This window comes from Talpa occidentalis, unplaced genomic scaffold (assembly GCF_014898055.3).
Source record: "Talpa occidentalis isolate TD23 unplaced genomic scaffold, MPIMG_talOcc4v2.1 talOcc4.3, whole genome shotgun sequence".
NCBI lineage: Eukaryota > Metazoa > Chordata > Mammalia > Eulipotyphla > Talpidae > Talpa > Talpa occidentalis.
The window spans coordinates 102,810,865-102,826,496 of record NW_023603184.1 but is presented as its reverse complement, the minus strand read 5'-3'; the positions used below and the strand labels follow the sequence as shown (position 1 = coordinate 102,826,496).

The 15,632-nt window shown below is 39.5% G+C and overlaps 1 protein-coding gene across 2 annotated transcripts in view; it reads right to left on the bottom strand.

Moving 5' to 3' along the window:
* ITGA6 (integrin subunit alpha 6) overlaps nucleotides 1-15,632 on the bottom strand; it is a 73,626-nt gene that overhangs the window by 10,881 nt on the left and 47,113 nt on the right. For both annotated transcript variants that reach the window (XM_037523542.2, XM_037523543.2), the window contains exons 10-23: nucleotides 12,603-12,701; nucleotides 12,287-12,348; nucleotides 8,186-8,346; nucleotides 7,864-8,007; nucleotides 6,068-6,183; nucleotides 5,769-5,958; nucleotides 5,599-5,682; nucleotides 5,423-5,502; nucleotides 5,195-5,272; nucleotides 5,005-5,107; nucleotides 3,123-3,296; nucleotides 1,678-1,776; nucleotides 1,467-1,577; nucleotides 1,271-1,369 (exon numbers count right to left, since the gene is read on the bottom strand). In XM_037523542.2, the coding sequence (XP_037379439.1) occupies nucleotides 1,271-1,369; nucleotides 1,467-1,577; nucleotides 1,678-1,776; nucleotides 3,123-3,296; nucleotides 5,005-5,107; nucleotides 5,195-5,272; nucleotides 5,423-5,502; nucleotides 5,599-5,682; nucleotides 5,769-5,958; nucleotides 6,068-6,183; nucleotides 7,864-8,007; nucleotides 8,186-8,346; nucleotides 12,287-12,348; nucleotides 12,603-12,701 (1,600 nt within the window). The remainder of the gene's footprint in view (nucleotides 1-1,270; nucleotides 1,370-1,466; nucleotides 1,578-1,677; nucleotides 1,777-3,122; nucleotides 3,297-5,004; nucleotides 5,108-5,194; nucleotides 5,273-5,422; nucleotides 5,503-5,598; nucleotides 5,683-5,768; nucleotides 5,959-6,067; nucleotides 6,184-7,863; nucleotides 8,008-8,185; nucleotides 8,347-12,286; nucleotides 12,349-12,602; nucleotides 12,702-15,632) is intronic.

The window sequence follows — 15,632 nt, the reverse complement described above, 5'->3', positions numbered from 1 at the left end:
TCTCTTTTGCAAATCATCCCCATCTATGACAGGTAGTCACTTTACCTCAAGTGTCTGATAAGAGCCCCACTGGGCTCTCAACCCCCAGAAGAACCCCTCACTAGGGGTACACCATAAACCTCTGTTCCTAGTCCTGTCAATATTTTCAGTGACCTGATTGAAGACGTAGAAGGCACACTTCTCAGTTTTGAAAAAGATAAAGCTCGCAAGAATACTAAGATTAGAGAGAACAAATGACCAAGGCTCAATAATTATATCATGAACTGAAACAACAGACCAAAAGCAAATCACATAAAATGTGGACATACATTTAAAGACATGTATTTAGATTTTTTAAAACTATTCAAGGATGGGATATGGGAAATATAGCTCAACAACAAACCCTGATGAAAACACTTGGCAGTTTTAGCAGAACACAAACACCAACCGCTAGAAAGGTAAACACAATCCTCAGTGAATATTTAAAAGCCAAACATGAGGCTGGACTGACAGGATTGGGGGCTGAGTTGGTGGGTGGTATGGACCCAGGCTAAGCCGACCTGGGGATCACACAGGAGTTTCTCTGCCCAACCCAGAGTCTCTGTGCCCAGAGTCTCTGTGCCTGAGTTAGGACTGGCCTGTGAAGGGAGAGGCCTGAACCAGTGTGGCAGTGCTGGCATGGCTGATAACTGAAAGCATGGTGCTGAGCTCTGCAGAGAATAAGAAAGACAAGTCCAAGGAGGCCTAAGATTAGCCTCCAGTTATTTCCATGGCTGCCACATAGCAGACATGGACTTGTTCCAAAAGAGAACTAGGGACTGATTTGACAAAATTCAATTGTGGATTCATATATAATGAGATCTCATAATGGCCGCTGACCACACAAGGCACTTGCGACCCCACAATGCAGTGAGGTTACCATCTTTGGGAGCACTCCAACAATGGCTCCAGCATTTATTAGGGCAATAAAGGCTTGGGGGTTCCTCAGAGCTGGATGTTGTTCTATTCTTTCACTGAGCCAATAACTCTCAAGTCTACCATGTGAGCTGCAGAGCTAGCTGACCCCAGATTTCTTTCTTCGGTGATTCTATTAAAATACAGTTTGGGCTAACTGCCCCTAAAAGACATGATTCTGATTTCTCTTTCATGAGGCTAATGGCAGCAGTGAGGGAAATGAATGCCAATGAAACCTGTCCTCAGGCCATGCACATGGGGAGAAGGAAAGAATGATTTGCTATGAACTGAATGAAGATGGGCAACCTCTCACTTGAGTGCCCATTCAGCCTCTCACCTGAGTGCCTGCATTTGGCAGTTTGATATTGTCTGTGGCAGCAATTACATCAATGGAAGCCCGCACAAGAATGTCCAAGTAGTTCATTTTGGAATATTCCTGTTTTGAGACAAAATCAGGAAATGCATGAGGGAGTGACACATGCTCTCGGAGATGGCAAATGACTTGTAAGGGACAGTCTCACGCAGGGCCACACCTCCAGAAACGTGCTGTTCCATAACCTGGAGCGCAGAACCACAGAGGCCTTGCTGTCCAGCCCCCGCAGTGGGCACTTGATGGTCACACAGTTCACGTTCACAGTACAGTTCTGGATAGAAAAGGAAAAGCAGTAGTTACAATGCAACAGTATGGGGAAGACCTACTCCCATCCTCTGTCAAGAATTCACAGCTCTCAAAATAGTACTTACAAGGGTCTGGTATTTTCTTTCAGAAAATAAAGAAAATTTTCTGATATCATCTATCTGTTTTTCAGCAATTTCCCGTTTTTTTCTTGTGTTGTGAGACTCCTGAAAAGAATTATATCCGAAACAGTTCTACTTAATGTAATTTTGTCACTTCTATACAAATCTCTTGCACATAACCTCTAAAATGTCACATTCACATAATCAATAATTAATATTCACCCTTTATCCATCACCAAAAGTGCATAAATAATTTAAGTCTAAAATCAGCAAGTGTTATTACAAAGCTCACTTCAACTTCACTATAGTAATTTATCCCCATCTTTGACCTTAACACTCAGGGAAAAAGAAAGGTGCTTTCTTTGGTCCAGTGTCACCCCACCAAACTATGAGCATCCTGAGATCAGGCCATCAGATCTCAGTCACTGTACCCCCAGCTCAGCACCCAACATATGGTTTAAAAAAAAAAAGTCAGCACACATCTTCAATTCAAGTGACAGTAAGAACAGGGAAAGAGGCAAAAAGAACTAGCTTATGTGACTTACTCAAAATAGAGTACTGAAAACTAAATCACATAAGATGTTTTAAAATTACATTTTCCTTAAAATAAGGATTATAAATAATAGGTCACCTTGTTTTTCAAAGATGATGGCTAGAGGATCATATCTATCCATGCTACTTTGTCACTAACTGTGAAGTAGTCACTATCACTACATGATCATACTAGTCAGCTTAGAATTTAAAATAAAAGAAACAGACATGTAACAACAAAGCAAATCTTCATCAAACTGGAGCATAAATGATAAGCCAGTTACATAAGCATGGAGCAGTAGAGTCCAGGCAGAGCTGCAATTGAATGCAGAATCTGTCTCTTCACTTCTAAGTGATTCCAAGCTAGTTAGTGTCTCCGAAGCTCACTTTTTTTCATCTCAGAAATGCTAGGGATATGAAAAATACCTCATAGGACTATCAGGAGAATGAAATAAGCGATGTGGTGAGCAAGCGAAGAGCTTACCACAGTGCCTGAGACACAGTAAGTACTCAAATATGTACCATTAAAAAAATAATAATGAAAAGCTTTCAATGTCACTTGCTAAAAGGTCCCAGCATCTTCTGTAATGAGCTAGATTTCCTGGGAGTTAATATTTGGCTGGCCCACCCCCAAGAGCACAGTGCATTCCTCCTATGTCATAGCAGATCATAAAACTTAAAAAAAAAAAAAAGTCATTTATTTCAAGAAGCACTGAATAACCTTGACTTAGGTGCCATAATGGCTGCTAATCAGAATTCCTCTCTGACTTGATTCATTGAGTAATAAAAGATAAAGTGTCTCCCAAAGAAAACATAGAGGAATATTAGTTTCCTGACAACAGCAATGATTTTTTCTCCTTCAAAGTTAGCTTCTCCTATTTATATATATGGAGACATGAGGTAAAAATCTGCCAACATACCTTTAACTTCAGGAGGTTTATTTCACTTTGTGGCTCACAAGCTATCTTTTCCAACCCTGTGGATTCTACTTTCACCAAGTAAAGCAACCATTTGCCATTGCTAATTTCTTTTGGCCACTGTATATTCAAGGTTGCTGTGCCGAGTCTTTTAAGAGGTTTGCCTAAGTTAATTACCTGTTAGAAAATAATATGATTATCTCAGTGTAATACTCTTAATGTAAAATTAAGCAACAGTTCCTATTGCCAAGAGAAAAAATGTCAAAATATCTGGCATAAAGCTATAATGAAAGCACAGCCTCCAAAAATGGACTATAGAAAGAGTATATAAAATAAAGATTTGTGCTTAAATATACTTGTCAATAAAAAAGTAAGGGGGAATAAAGGTCAATGTGAACCAGTTGCTCAGTCAGCCCAGGAGTAACTGCTGTGAGCAGGAGGATTTGCAGTGTAGATCCGCTGTGCTCCCAACATGCTCAGGTCACATCTGTGAAGTGCTCTGTGACCTCCTGTGTGGCCGATGACCAAGCCTGTGCCAGCAGGGTACCAGCAACCTGCTCCTGAGAAACCCTACACACTTTGAAAATGAAGCTGCTTTTGTGCTCTCTACCCAGGGGAGACTGGGGACAACAACTGAGAGATTCTGCGTAAAACCATTACAGGAGCCATGAAAATGTGATGCTAACCTGGAGACAGAGTAATTTCCTGCAGCAGAAGGCAAAAGAGATAAGGACTCTGTGTGGAGGACTGCTCTGGCACCCACAGCCTTGTCTTTCAGCCACACTTTTTTCAGGCATCATGAACACCATCACTACCTGTGACAGCTGTGTTTGTGATGCTAAGGGACACACAGACGAGAATTCAGTCTCTCCTCCTGCTGGAGTCACGTGAGCCTCTTCTTGCCATTTTAGACTTTCAACCTCAACAGTCAGTATTTAGGAACATGATTTGAGGTTACAGGGCTTGAACTCATGAGTGAGTTACAAGTCAAATGTGTACTATGCATTTATGTATGTTCAAGTGGTCTTAAGAGTGCTTGTAAATCAGGACAGCCATTTTAGAAAGCAGTATGGAGATTCCCCAAAATATTAAAAATTGAAATTCCACATGATCCAATTATCTCACTTCTGTGTATTTACCCAAAGAATATGCAATATTAATTCAAAGAGATGACATGCACTCCCATGTTCTTTGGAGTGTTATTTATAATAGTGGAGAGCTGGAAACACCTAAAAGCCCACTGACAGACAAATGGATAAAAATGTGCTATATCTGTATATCTATATCATATATATATATATATATGATATATATATATACACACACACACAATGAAATACAACTCAGCCATAAAACAAGATGAAATCCTCCCATTTTCAAAACGTAGATGGACTTGAGGGACTTATGCTTAGTGAAGTTAAATGAAGAAAGTCAAACACCCTATGATTTCACTCACATGTGGTACATAAAAAATGAACTAAATAAAAAATAAACAAATTGGGTTTATGAAAGGTAAGAGAACATTAATCACAAACTTTAAGAGAAATGACCTTACGAAAGAGGAAGAAATCAACCATAACACACTCTAAAGTCAAATATCAGTTGCTTTGAGATTTTATTTGTTTTATGGCTCTGGGAGGGGGGAGCCAAGTGCTGTTACTCTGTCTCCACACTGCATATATATACACATTCTTTAATAAGAAAAAAGACCAAACAGAAGTGGACTTGAACAAAGATTTATATTGAATGTGTAAAGAACATACTATAATATTTTTGTGGACATTTATCATAATTATATTACTGATTAAAATTACATATTCAAGATAATATATAGTATATGTTACCTCTGGTATATTTAGTAAACGGGCCAACTGCTCCAACTTACCCTGAATTCATACTCTATTAAACTTCCCACTTCATCTTCAGATGTCATAGCTTGCTCACCAACAACTGTACCTCCAAAATACACCTGGGAAGGTTTAGCAACTCTGTTAAATTAAAAAACACCAGTTTTAGTGAGGATTATAAATGGTCCTTTCAAAAACTGATTTGTTATGCTAAATACAAACACTTACCCAGAGACCGATAAAAGCAGTTCAATAACCACTTTTGCTCTAGCTGTAATTGAAGCCAAATTATCTTGATTGCTTGTTCTGAAAATGAAAAGGAAACAATAGGGTTTTATTTTAACAGTCAGTTCTCTCATTACAATTACACTTCTTTTATGATTTAGATCAGGGCCAATTCATCGACTGCTATGTTTTCATGAAATAATTCTGAATGGAAAGGTTGAAGTAACTCACGTTTCCAATTTCAGATTAATATCCAGATCTGTGGTGTCAAAGGTGACTTCAGTTGTACTTAAAATCAAATAAAAAGTGACCTAAAAAGTAGATATACCCGTTAGCACAGGTCATGCATAGCAACACTGTAATGGTATTTAAAACAGTCAAAGACAATATTTGGCGGCATCACCTACACTGGAATTTCTTTTAAAAGGGTTTCCAAGCTCACAGTCAACTTGTGAGCCATTCTGGTTGGCAACACAGCTCAACTGTTTCTCCTGTAACAGGAAAGCACACTAAGTCATAATGTGTCCACTTAGCACGCTGTTGGTTTTCCCTCCCGCCTGGTTTCTAAAGCACTTACAGGGAAAGATCTCAGTTCCCTATGTGCAGAATACGTCAAGGTATCTGGAAACGTTGCAATGAGTTTAGCTTCGTGAGCATCATCACCATCCTTTGTGGGATCTGCTGCATTGGAAGGGCTGTTTGTCACGGTTATTTCTAAGGCAATGTCCTTCTGATCTTTCAGAACTAGTTCAGGTACACCTTTATGACTATAAAAAACACACACCAAAAAAAAGGAAAATGACTGAGTCCTGAAAACATTTCAAAAAGCCACTGCAAACCCAGTCATATTTGCTAGTGCTACAGAGTGAATCTTACATTGGTAAATAAGAAAACTTGTCTTGATTTGCTTCTCGAGTACAAAATTTGTATTCTAGTTTAAGGTTGCTGTTACATACATTGTCATCTCCACATCCCTCTTTTAAGAAGTGCACCTGTAGGAAAATAAAATGAGGGTAATTTGTGCCACTTAGGTCTCAGAAAGGCATCTAAATAGGTAACTGGCTGTTTCCATACAGTTCATTTCCCTGTGTGACAATAACCATAGTAAAAGTTGAGCTCCCAAAAATACTCTGCCATGTATCTAATCCCACTCTGCCCTTTTACAACTTGTTTTAGGAACTTTGTGGCCAGGGCATGGAACTAGGGTGGTGAAGCAGTGTGAGCTGGTAGCCACACACATCTATGTTCCAAACCTGAACCTGACATTCACTTAGCTGTGTGGCTCTGGGAAATTCACTTAACCTTCAGAGTCTGAATTTCCTCATAGGAATATGGGGATGGGCCTCCCCAGTGGCGCAGTGGTTGAGCGCTGGGCTGCGAAGCTGCCCGCAGCCTCTGCAGCACCAGTTCAATCCCCAGCTGCCGGCAAGGGTCCCACATGGCGCACAGACCTCTCCCACTGCGCCTGCTGCTCCCCTCAGCAGGGTACCTCGTCAGTCTGCCTGCTCTGCTCCCCGCTCTGGTGAATTCTCTCACCCTCCCGCGCTTCTGACTGTACCCAGTACTTGTATAAATAAATAAATTTTTTAAAAAAGGAATATGGGGATACCACCACCCTACCCTACGGATTACTGTAAAAATGACCAGTAATAATAATGATGCTACTTTAAGACATGATTATATATTTTGACTCACTTAACCTTCACAAAAGTCCTATGAGGAAGATACTATTATTAGCCCTGTTATACAGATTAGAAAAACAAGTTTAAAGTCAAGAAATCAAATGGCATAGTGTACCTATCTAGCACAGTGCCAAATGAGAGCTTGATAATCTCACTGAGAAATAATTTCCTGTTATGTTTAACATGGCTACCGAGCTGGGAATACAGACAAATATTCATGTGATAATGACATCAGAAGTATAAAAAATATAAGGGACTATTATTAGTGACAATTAAAACTGACAATGTGTGAGGCACCAGTTTCTAACCTTAATGCAAGTGTCACTTCTGAAAAGCAGTGGCCAGCAGAACCAGAAGACTCACTGGGGACACTCCGGCATCAATTGCATTTTGATATCAAGTGCATCACACCAAATCAATGTCACAGATCCCCAGTCTAATAGTACATCTCATCCTAAATCTTGCAGATAGACCCTACCACCTTCTGTGAGATATACAGAAAGCCATATAATATAGATTTCCTTTCCTAAGATTGCCTTGGCTACAACAGGTGATAAATAACTATTTCATTGCTGATATTTATTTGCCTTGATGAATTTTTGTATTTGTTGATTTTAGTGTTCAGATTAACAACAGTTTGGTTTCTACTTTAATTATCTCAGTTGTAGAATGCCATATATTTTTCTCTCTACACACATCTAAAGGAGTAACTTGATGTGAGACTAATAAGCTCTGCCAATTACAGTCTCAACAAATAGCACCAACCAAAAATCATGAAGAAAATACTCTGGTTTCAAATTCTATTCTATAGTCATTGCGAACTTGGGAAACAAATCTTCTCAATTTTTGCATATATTTTAAGGAGCATATTTAGTACAAAGGGATGGACTTTAAAGCCAATCACTAGTTCTACTGCCTTCAAGCACATCTGATTCAAAATAATAATGTGGTAAAAATTTTGGCAAAACAAAAAAAGTCAGAAAGTCTTACATCTGTCTGCACTGTCTTGGGCTCGTTTGAATTCAGAATTGGAAGAACTTCTGGAAGTGAATTCACTCTCCTCCGAGCATTTGACTCCTGGATCTCCACTGAAGCAGTTATGGGAATGGGACGCAGTTTATCTCTGATATTTTCCTGAAGAGTATGTGGAGATATAGTTAAACATGGTATAAATGCTACTGAGGAACTCCAAAGCCATGTTTCATTTTTTATTGAACAAAGGTTGCTAGCATTAATTTCAAGTATGCACATATGAGCCATAAAACCCAACTTCTGTCCCCTTAAAAAAAAGGGAATTGACTTTAGCCTTCACCTGTAGCCAGAGGGTTTCTTCCATGCATGCCTTCTGCTTCTGCCTGGTCAGAGTTAGTTCTTTAGTGTATTTGGACTCAGAGCCATAGTTTTGAAAATGAACTCGTGAAGACAGCCCAGATTTCCTTCTTTCCTTTTCAGCCTCAAGTGTGCCCACAATAGCTAGACAGAGAAAACAAAAAACATTTATCTTCATATTTCCTAATCATGTACTTGTTGACTGATTTATGATGTTTGAAATCAAGCTGTCCTTCCCTGCTCATTGCTATTACCAATGCTCTGAAGGCAAATTTTCATTGGGCCACCTGGGGGAGCTCGAGAATAAGTCAAAACCTCTGAGCAGCACAGACGATTCAGTTTCTGGCTTACAGAATATTAAGGATATTAAGGATAACAGAAGGGGATCAATACTCTCTAAGGGCCTAAACTGCCTTTTCCCCTCAAGCAGTCCGATGTTTGAATGGTCTAGTGCTTGAAATTCAAAGCAGGTTTCTAGAGCCAGCAGCTCCTGAGGTGATAAAAATGCAGACCAGGTCCTAGCTAACCTACAGAAGCAGAATCTGCACTTTAACAGAATCACTATATGGTTCTTATACACATTAGGAAGCACTGATAAAGGACAATTGTCTAAAAGAGTAATAATATTAGAAAAATGTGGACAACAGGATGAGACTTGTCACTCCAAAAAAAAAAAAGGTAAAACATTCCTTTTAGCAGCTTTGGGCCCATTTGTTCACAAATATAGCTCCCACAAGCAGAGTTCCAACCTTAAGGCCTAGAAGGCACCTCATGATCCTGATTACCTACACTAGTGGAGATTGGAGGTGAGCCAGGATTGGGATTATCAAAATCTCATTTTTGACTTCAGAATGCTTTCTTTGTTGTTCACTGGAGGTAGCTGCTAACGATGTTTTTTAATGGGCCAATACTTAAATTACTTACATTCATTAATCACTCACTAATCATCAGAAAGGAGAACAAACCAAAGGGCATAGAGGGCCAGAGAAGGCAGGCTCAAGGGGAAAAAAATATCTGCTCCAGAAAACAGAAAATGAACAAACCAGGTCCTAATATTCACACTAGATTTGGAAGAGACCTCTTGAAAACATCCATTTTAATACAGTCTTCTTGTAGATGAAAAAATGGAGCTCCATAGAAGTAGGTGACTGGCTTAAGGCCATACAGTGAGGGACAGAGGCAGTGCCAGCTTCCAAGTCGCTGTCATAATCACAGAAGAAGACGCTTTATAAAGTCTCTTCAATGCTGACATTCCTGCTTGCTTTAGCCTCTGCATGAGTCACTCTCTCCCTCTGCCAGCTGGAACCTCTTCCTTCTCCTATCTCCCCCTGACTAGCTAACTCTGTTCCTTTCAGGTTTCAGCATGGACATCACTACCCCCAGGAACCTTCCTGAGCAACCTCCTGGGGGGACCCAGGGTATTCCATTTCTCCAATCAGTACACCTAGCCAACTGTGCTAAGCCATGGACAGGGACCTCAGCGGCTGTTCATCACCATATTCCCAGTAGCAGCACAACACCCGAGAGCGATATGATTTGAAGACGAGCGATATGATTTGTAGACTCCTGATCAGAAGCAGGAATGACCGGCAGCACATCAACTTACAGATCAATGCATATTTGTACACACACACATATGCATGCGTGTGCACGCGCGCACACACTCACACAAGCATTAAGGTATTCCTAGGTGAAACGATAGCTATTCAGATGTATAAGACCAAAATTTAGAAACACTGACAGTTTCAGTAGTAATTTCTGTGTCCATCTGAAGAATTCTTAAATGTCATGGCTGCCAAATGGAACACTCCTCCATCTTAGGCCCTCTGTAGCCTTGACATCATCCATTTAACAGTGACCTGCTAACTTCACCATGAACCAGACGAAGGCTCACATGCTGAGTGCCCCTCTCGGCAAAAGTAAGGGAGGGTGTGGGTGCATTAAAACCGTTTATCTACCAAACCCACTCTAACCTTCCCTAACCCTCCAGACAGTTCACATCATCTTAAAATCCTTGCAGGCCACCTTTGCTGACCTTTTGAGGGGCAAGCCAAGTAGAATACTCATTAAGGCTCAATTATAAATATCTGTATGTATGAAACACCACACTGAATTAAAATGGCCTGGTCAAACAATAAGCTCACATTCTCAGACACTGGGAACAGATTTTCCATGTATTAACTTATGCAGCTTTGTGGAAGTTCTGTTTAATTTTATTTAGAATTTCCCAATAGAGTGGAAGTTCAGGTAATGAAAACAGGTTTTCTCTAAATGTCTTCAGAGATAAAAGTTCCATCCATATCAGACCATCAATAAACACTTGATTAACAGCAGTCACATAATATAAAAATCAACACATGTACTGTAAGCACATAATTAAAGCTAGAAGAAAGTTTGTGATTTATTTCAAATAATGATTTCAGGGGAGACAAGGAACACTCACAATTGCGATGAGACTGCACGTCTGTAGTCAGACTGAGAATGGTTTGAGACAATGACAGACTAATAGAATAAAAATGTTTTTCCATTTCCTCTCTGTGCCTAGTCCGAGAATCACTTTACCCTTGTCCTACAGTTCACTTCCTAACACAATTGCAAAAGGCCAGGCATCCAAGTGGACAGATGTAAGATTACATTTGGGTAAAAATAACACAATCAGCCCTGAAAGGAAGACAGATCCCGAGAAGTCATAGAAGGTATCTACTCATCATTGAAAGCCACACAAAGAACTGTTTTCTATACTATAAGATGCCAGCTGTGTCAAAAAGCAAAGTGAAAGGCCACCATGCGCTCTATGTACCGCGTTCTAATACAAGACCCAAAGCACAGTTTGCAGACCCCCTGAGGGAGGCCGCACAGGAGAGGGCCCAGGAGAAGGCACCTGAAGAAGGTCAGGGGGAGGAAGAAACCACCCAAGGACAGTCTGAATCTCAGGGTGATAAAGGTTAAGTGGGTCTAATACAGTGTAAATGGGATGAAGGGAGGCTTATTTGCCAAATGTTGAGATAGTCAAAGGGACATCATTTAAATAAACAAGGGGAAACCTTAAAGAGAACCCAGTACCTCCAGGTAGAGAAAAACCTGGGAAATTCTTAAAGGACAGAACCACTTTGTCCCTCAAAAAAGCAAAGCTGCCTGAAAAATGACCACAGCCTTACCCAGACTGCAATTCACCCTCCCGGTCTTTGCACTTCCTCTTTGAAGTAAGGTTTATTTTAAATTCCCATGCCCCATTTTCACTCTGGGCACATGGCTCACACCTGAAGAGGTGTGGCTGGAAATAAAACTTACCAGAGAATGTCTTGGTCATAATCAGTACTATTAGAGTATCATTAGCCCTCAGCCCTGTCAAAATTTGTGGCAAAATCCTGTTTGAATAATAAAGAAGCAAAGCAGAATAATACCTTATAAATGACAAACTGCTTTCACCACATTATTTCATGTAGTTTCCCATCACAATCCTACTAGAGGCAATTTTTTGCTGATGTGAAAATAAAAGTTCAAATTCTAAGAGACATGCTTTTGCTACGTTGTAGGGTTTCAGTCTACACCAAAGCTGGAAGCAGGCGCTGAGCCCAAGTGTCTGAATGGCCAGGGCCAGACTTCAAACCCTCTCAGGGGCCTGCACTCAGGCACACAGGCTGGGGGTTCTGGGCCACAGAGGCCCCTCTTGGAGGGCACCAGAGAGAAAGGAAAGTATAAACTGGCGATTATTCTGTGCAGTACTCCGGCTCCCGCAGTCACCCAGCTACAACCACCACCCACCACCTTACAACCACAAAACCAACTTTCCACACTGCTTTTCAAAGACAGAAATAGAGGAAATGATTGTGGTAACAAATGAGCCCTTTTCCACGGCAGTCTCTCCTAAACCATCTGCTCTGGAAAATTCAAATGGGGACCAAATGGAGAGTTTTCCCTCATGTGCTGTTTTCTCCTGATTAAAGAGAAGACAGACACACTTAATTCTTTAAATAAGAATTTGTGGCCACTTTGGTCATTGCAGTTTTATTTTTGTTATTTATGCAGAACTCTCAACCTGGCAGACAGAAAAATAAAATGTTTTTAATGTAGAGGTACTTACTTATTGAAGGATTATAACCAGTGGGTTTGGCAGTATATTCAAAACAGGCCTTAACCTTGAGGCTGTATAAAATCAAACACATATTTCTTGAAAGATGCATTATTACAGTAGATAAAAAATAAATATGTTTCCCAGCTTTCAAATACCCCCACTGCCCACTGGTGAGTAAAATGCTGGATAGTCACTTAACAGATTCCCCTTTTTCCTTTGCCCATTTTTCTCTTAATCTTCCCTGTGTCTCCTCATGGCAACAGGGTCAGCACAAAGAAGAGGTGTAAAAGCGACGGGATCACCAGAACACAGCTGAAATGCTCACCATATCCCACTTGGGGCCCGGCAGGATGTCTTCTGGTGGAGGTCAATTCTGTTAGGTGTCACAGTGACAGTCTTCTGAATATTAATCACGGGCCGGGATCTAAAGACAAAGGAGTAAAATCCCAGCTCAGCTTTTTGCCACTTTGACTATATAAGAGGAATTTCATATCCTAGACAGCATCTTAAAAACCACAGGGGACAAAATGTTCCCATGTGATTGCCCCCTGCAATGTTAAAGAAAATGACTGTTAACAATAATAATTTTAAAACTAATTATATGGTAGATATTAGAAGTGTTTAATATAACATGTATTTAAAAATATAAGATATTTTGTAGTTTCAATATTTGAGTTTTGAAATTGAAAGTGTATTATCTGTAATACGTAAAAAATTCGTTTGTGGGCAAATATTATGTCCCTGTCACCAAACTCCCATAGCCTTGTATATCCTTCCGGATATATATAAGTCTGTGTTTATGTTAAAAATATCGACAATTATATATAAAAATACACATATAATTTTTCAATGTAAGCTTTTTATGCATATTGTTTGCATTTTTCCCTCACTTGTTAATATTTCAGAGGTCTTATATCAATTCAGAGGAACCTCATTGTTTTTTACAGCTTTGTATTGCACCATACCAATGTAATATCATTTACATAATCAGTCCCTAATCAGTAGACATTTATATCATTTTTAGGCTTTCTGCTCTTGTACATATACACAGGCATCCTGTGTACACACTCCTTACACACCTAGGCATCCTGTGTACATACACCTATCTAAAATGTAGGAGGAATTTCTAGAATTTTTGAGTCAAAGGATATCTGTAGTTTTACCAAAATGTCCTCCATAATAGATATATAAACCTGAACCCATAAAATACTTAAAGAACAGGGAGAGAGAAAAGGCAGTAGGGATTTGGAAATAGAAAGGACACCAGTACTGGAACTTTGGTGGAGGGTGAGTGAAGTATGTGCACACACGGAGGGGTGAAGTAGACTCTCAAAATTATATAGTCAGGTAAACAACTGCCAAATAATAATGCGATAATAAAAAATCAAACAAACCAAAAAGCAAAACACTCTCCAAAGAGGTCACACTAATACCTATCTAACACCTGGATGCTCACCATCAGGATTTCTACCAACAATGAACTTCAGTAATGCAGGTCATCCGAATGTGTCCATCTCACAGACCTGTATGCTCCCTAGCCCCCCCTCAGAATTTCCCATTCCCGACATGAAGTCATTGTCCTCTCACTGTTAGAACTGACTAACTGCACCCCTCAATGTCTCTATAAGCAAAAACTTAACCCTTAACTCTTCCTAGCTACATTCTGCCAGACCTCAACTAACCTCTCAAATACTCAAAAAGTTGGAATTACTCATCTTTAACCTTTCTTACCATTTAAAAACATCTTTGCTCTCCCTTACATATATTATTGCCTACTCCCCACAGCCAAAAGGGTCACAGTGGGCCTTTAGCCTAACTCCTGCCAAAGTCAAAAAAAAGTAAGTCTGTAGTGGCTGGGGTGAGTGTGGAATGGGGGAGATTGCACTTCTCTCTCAGGCACTCCTCAGCCAGAACTCAACGGGTTCTGTGGTTTTAGGACCACACGGATTCAGTTAGACTGACTGCAGTGGGCTTGAGATAAAACTGGCCATTCTAGAGAAGTGTTTCTATATAGGAAAACCGCACTCCAAATCCCAAATCCCTAGCTAGCTTGAACTTCTGGAATCAATCAGTAAGCAGTAAGGGCACAAGTACATGCATGTGTTCTCAGGAAAATGTAGGCCATAAGAGAGCAAATGCTGCCCACATTCCTTCTTTTTCCTTCATTTCAAATATTTACCTTTCTATTGTTATTTTACATGTAAACTGCTCCTAGTTTCTAAGATACTAACTAGACACATTCTTAACATTTTAAGAGTATATTTAAAAGGCAAAAATTCAGAAATATTTTAAACCTGTCGTTACCTATACTGGAGTGTTTTACATATCATGACATTAATGCCATTGCGTGGCATAAATCTCAAAAGGAAACACTAATACACTAATAATGGGGTCTGCTTAGACCCCATTTTTATTTGCTTTTAGGCACTCTACATATACACACAATTTTGAGTGCACAGTACAAATGAATCATGAAAAATATGCTTTAACTCATAATGACTCAGCGGTCTTTTTTATTTACTTACTAACTTTATTTATTTACTAACTACCCCAAAGTCTAGTATGTTTTAATGGGAAAAACTAAAAAAAACTAGGATTTCCTAGGACAGCAGCTGGGATCCTATTCTAGTAGGATGCAGGCTTAAAAGTTCAAGCAAGTCCTGGGCTTCCATTTCTTCATGTGCAAAACAAGGGAGTTGGTCCTTTTGAAGTTTACTTGTACATGATTAATAAGGAGGAAAAAGTTTACAGGGTTCACAGCCAACCCACTCATAACGATAGGAAGTAAAGAATATTAAAATAGCAATTACACACAGAGGCAAATATTCAACTGATTAAAGATGTGCTATCTGTTGGAGAAAATTAGTAAGTAAATTCTGGTATAAGAAGTCAAGTCTTGACACTGGAGGGTCACATTTCAAGATAGAACTATAAGTTCAAATGCTTTTTGATGGAAAACTTGCTAAAATAATTAAATGCTATATACTCTTCTATCTTTTGAAAATGTTTTCTATTTTAAGGCTAATACATATATAAACAGAGAGGAATAGGCAAAAGCACTATTTGTGGAACACCAGATAGAAAATAATCTGAATCTTTATTTAACTTAGGAAGGTACACAGTGTGACAGCTCAGGAGATAGGCTAGTTTCCAGGACTAATACTTATCAACTCCAACACAAACCACTACTGGTCTATCATTTTTTCCTTAGCTCTTTTCCCAACCATGCACATGTTATTTAGTTAACTTTATTTTTTTCACTTTTTCCTCTGATCTCACTCATCCCAGATAAGTTTTTTCCCACTTATTTTCACTTGTTCTACTTTCACATCTAGGTATTATAAAATGACAAGGT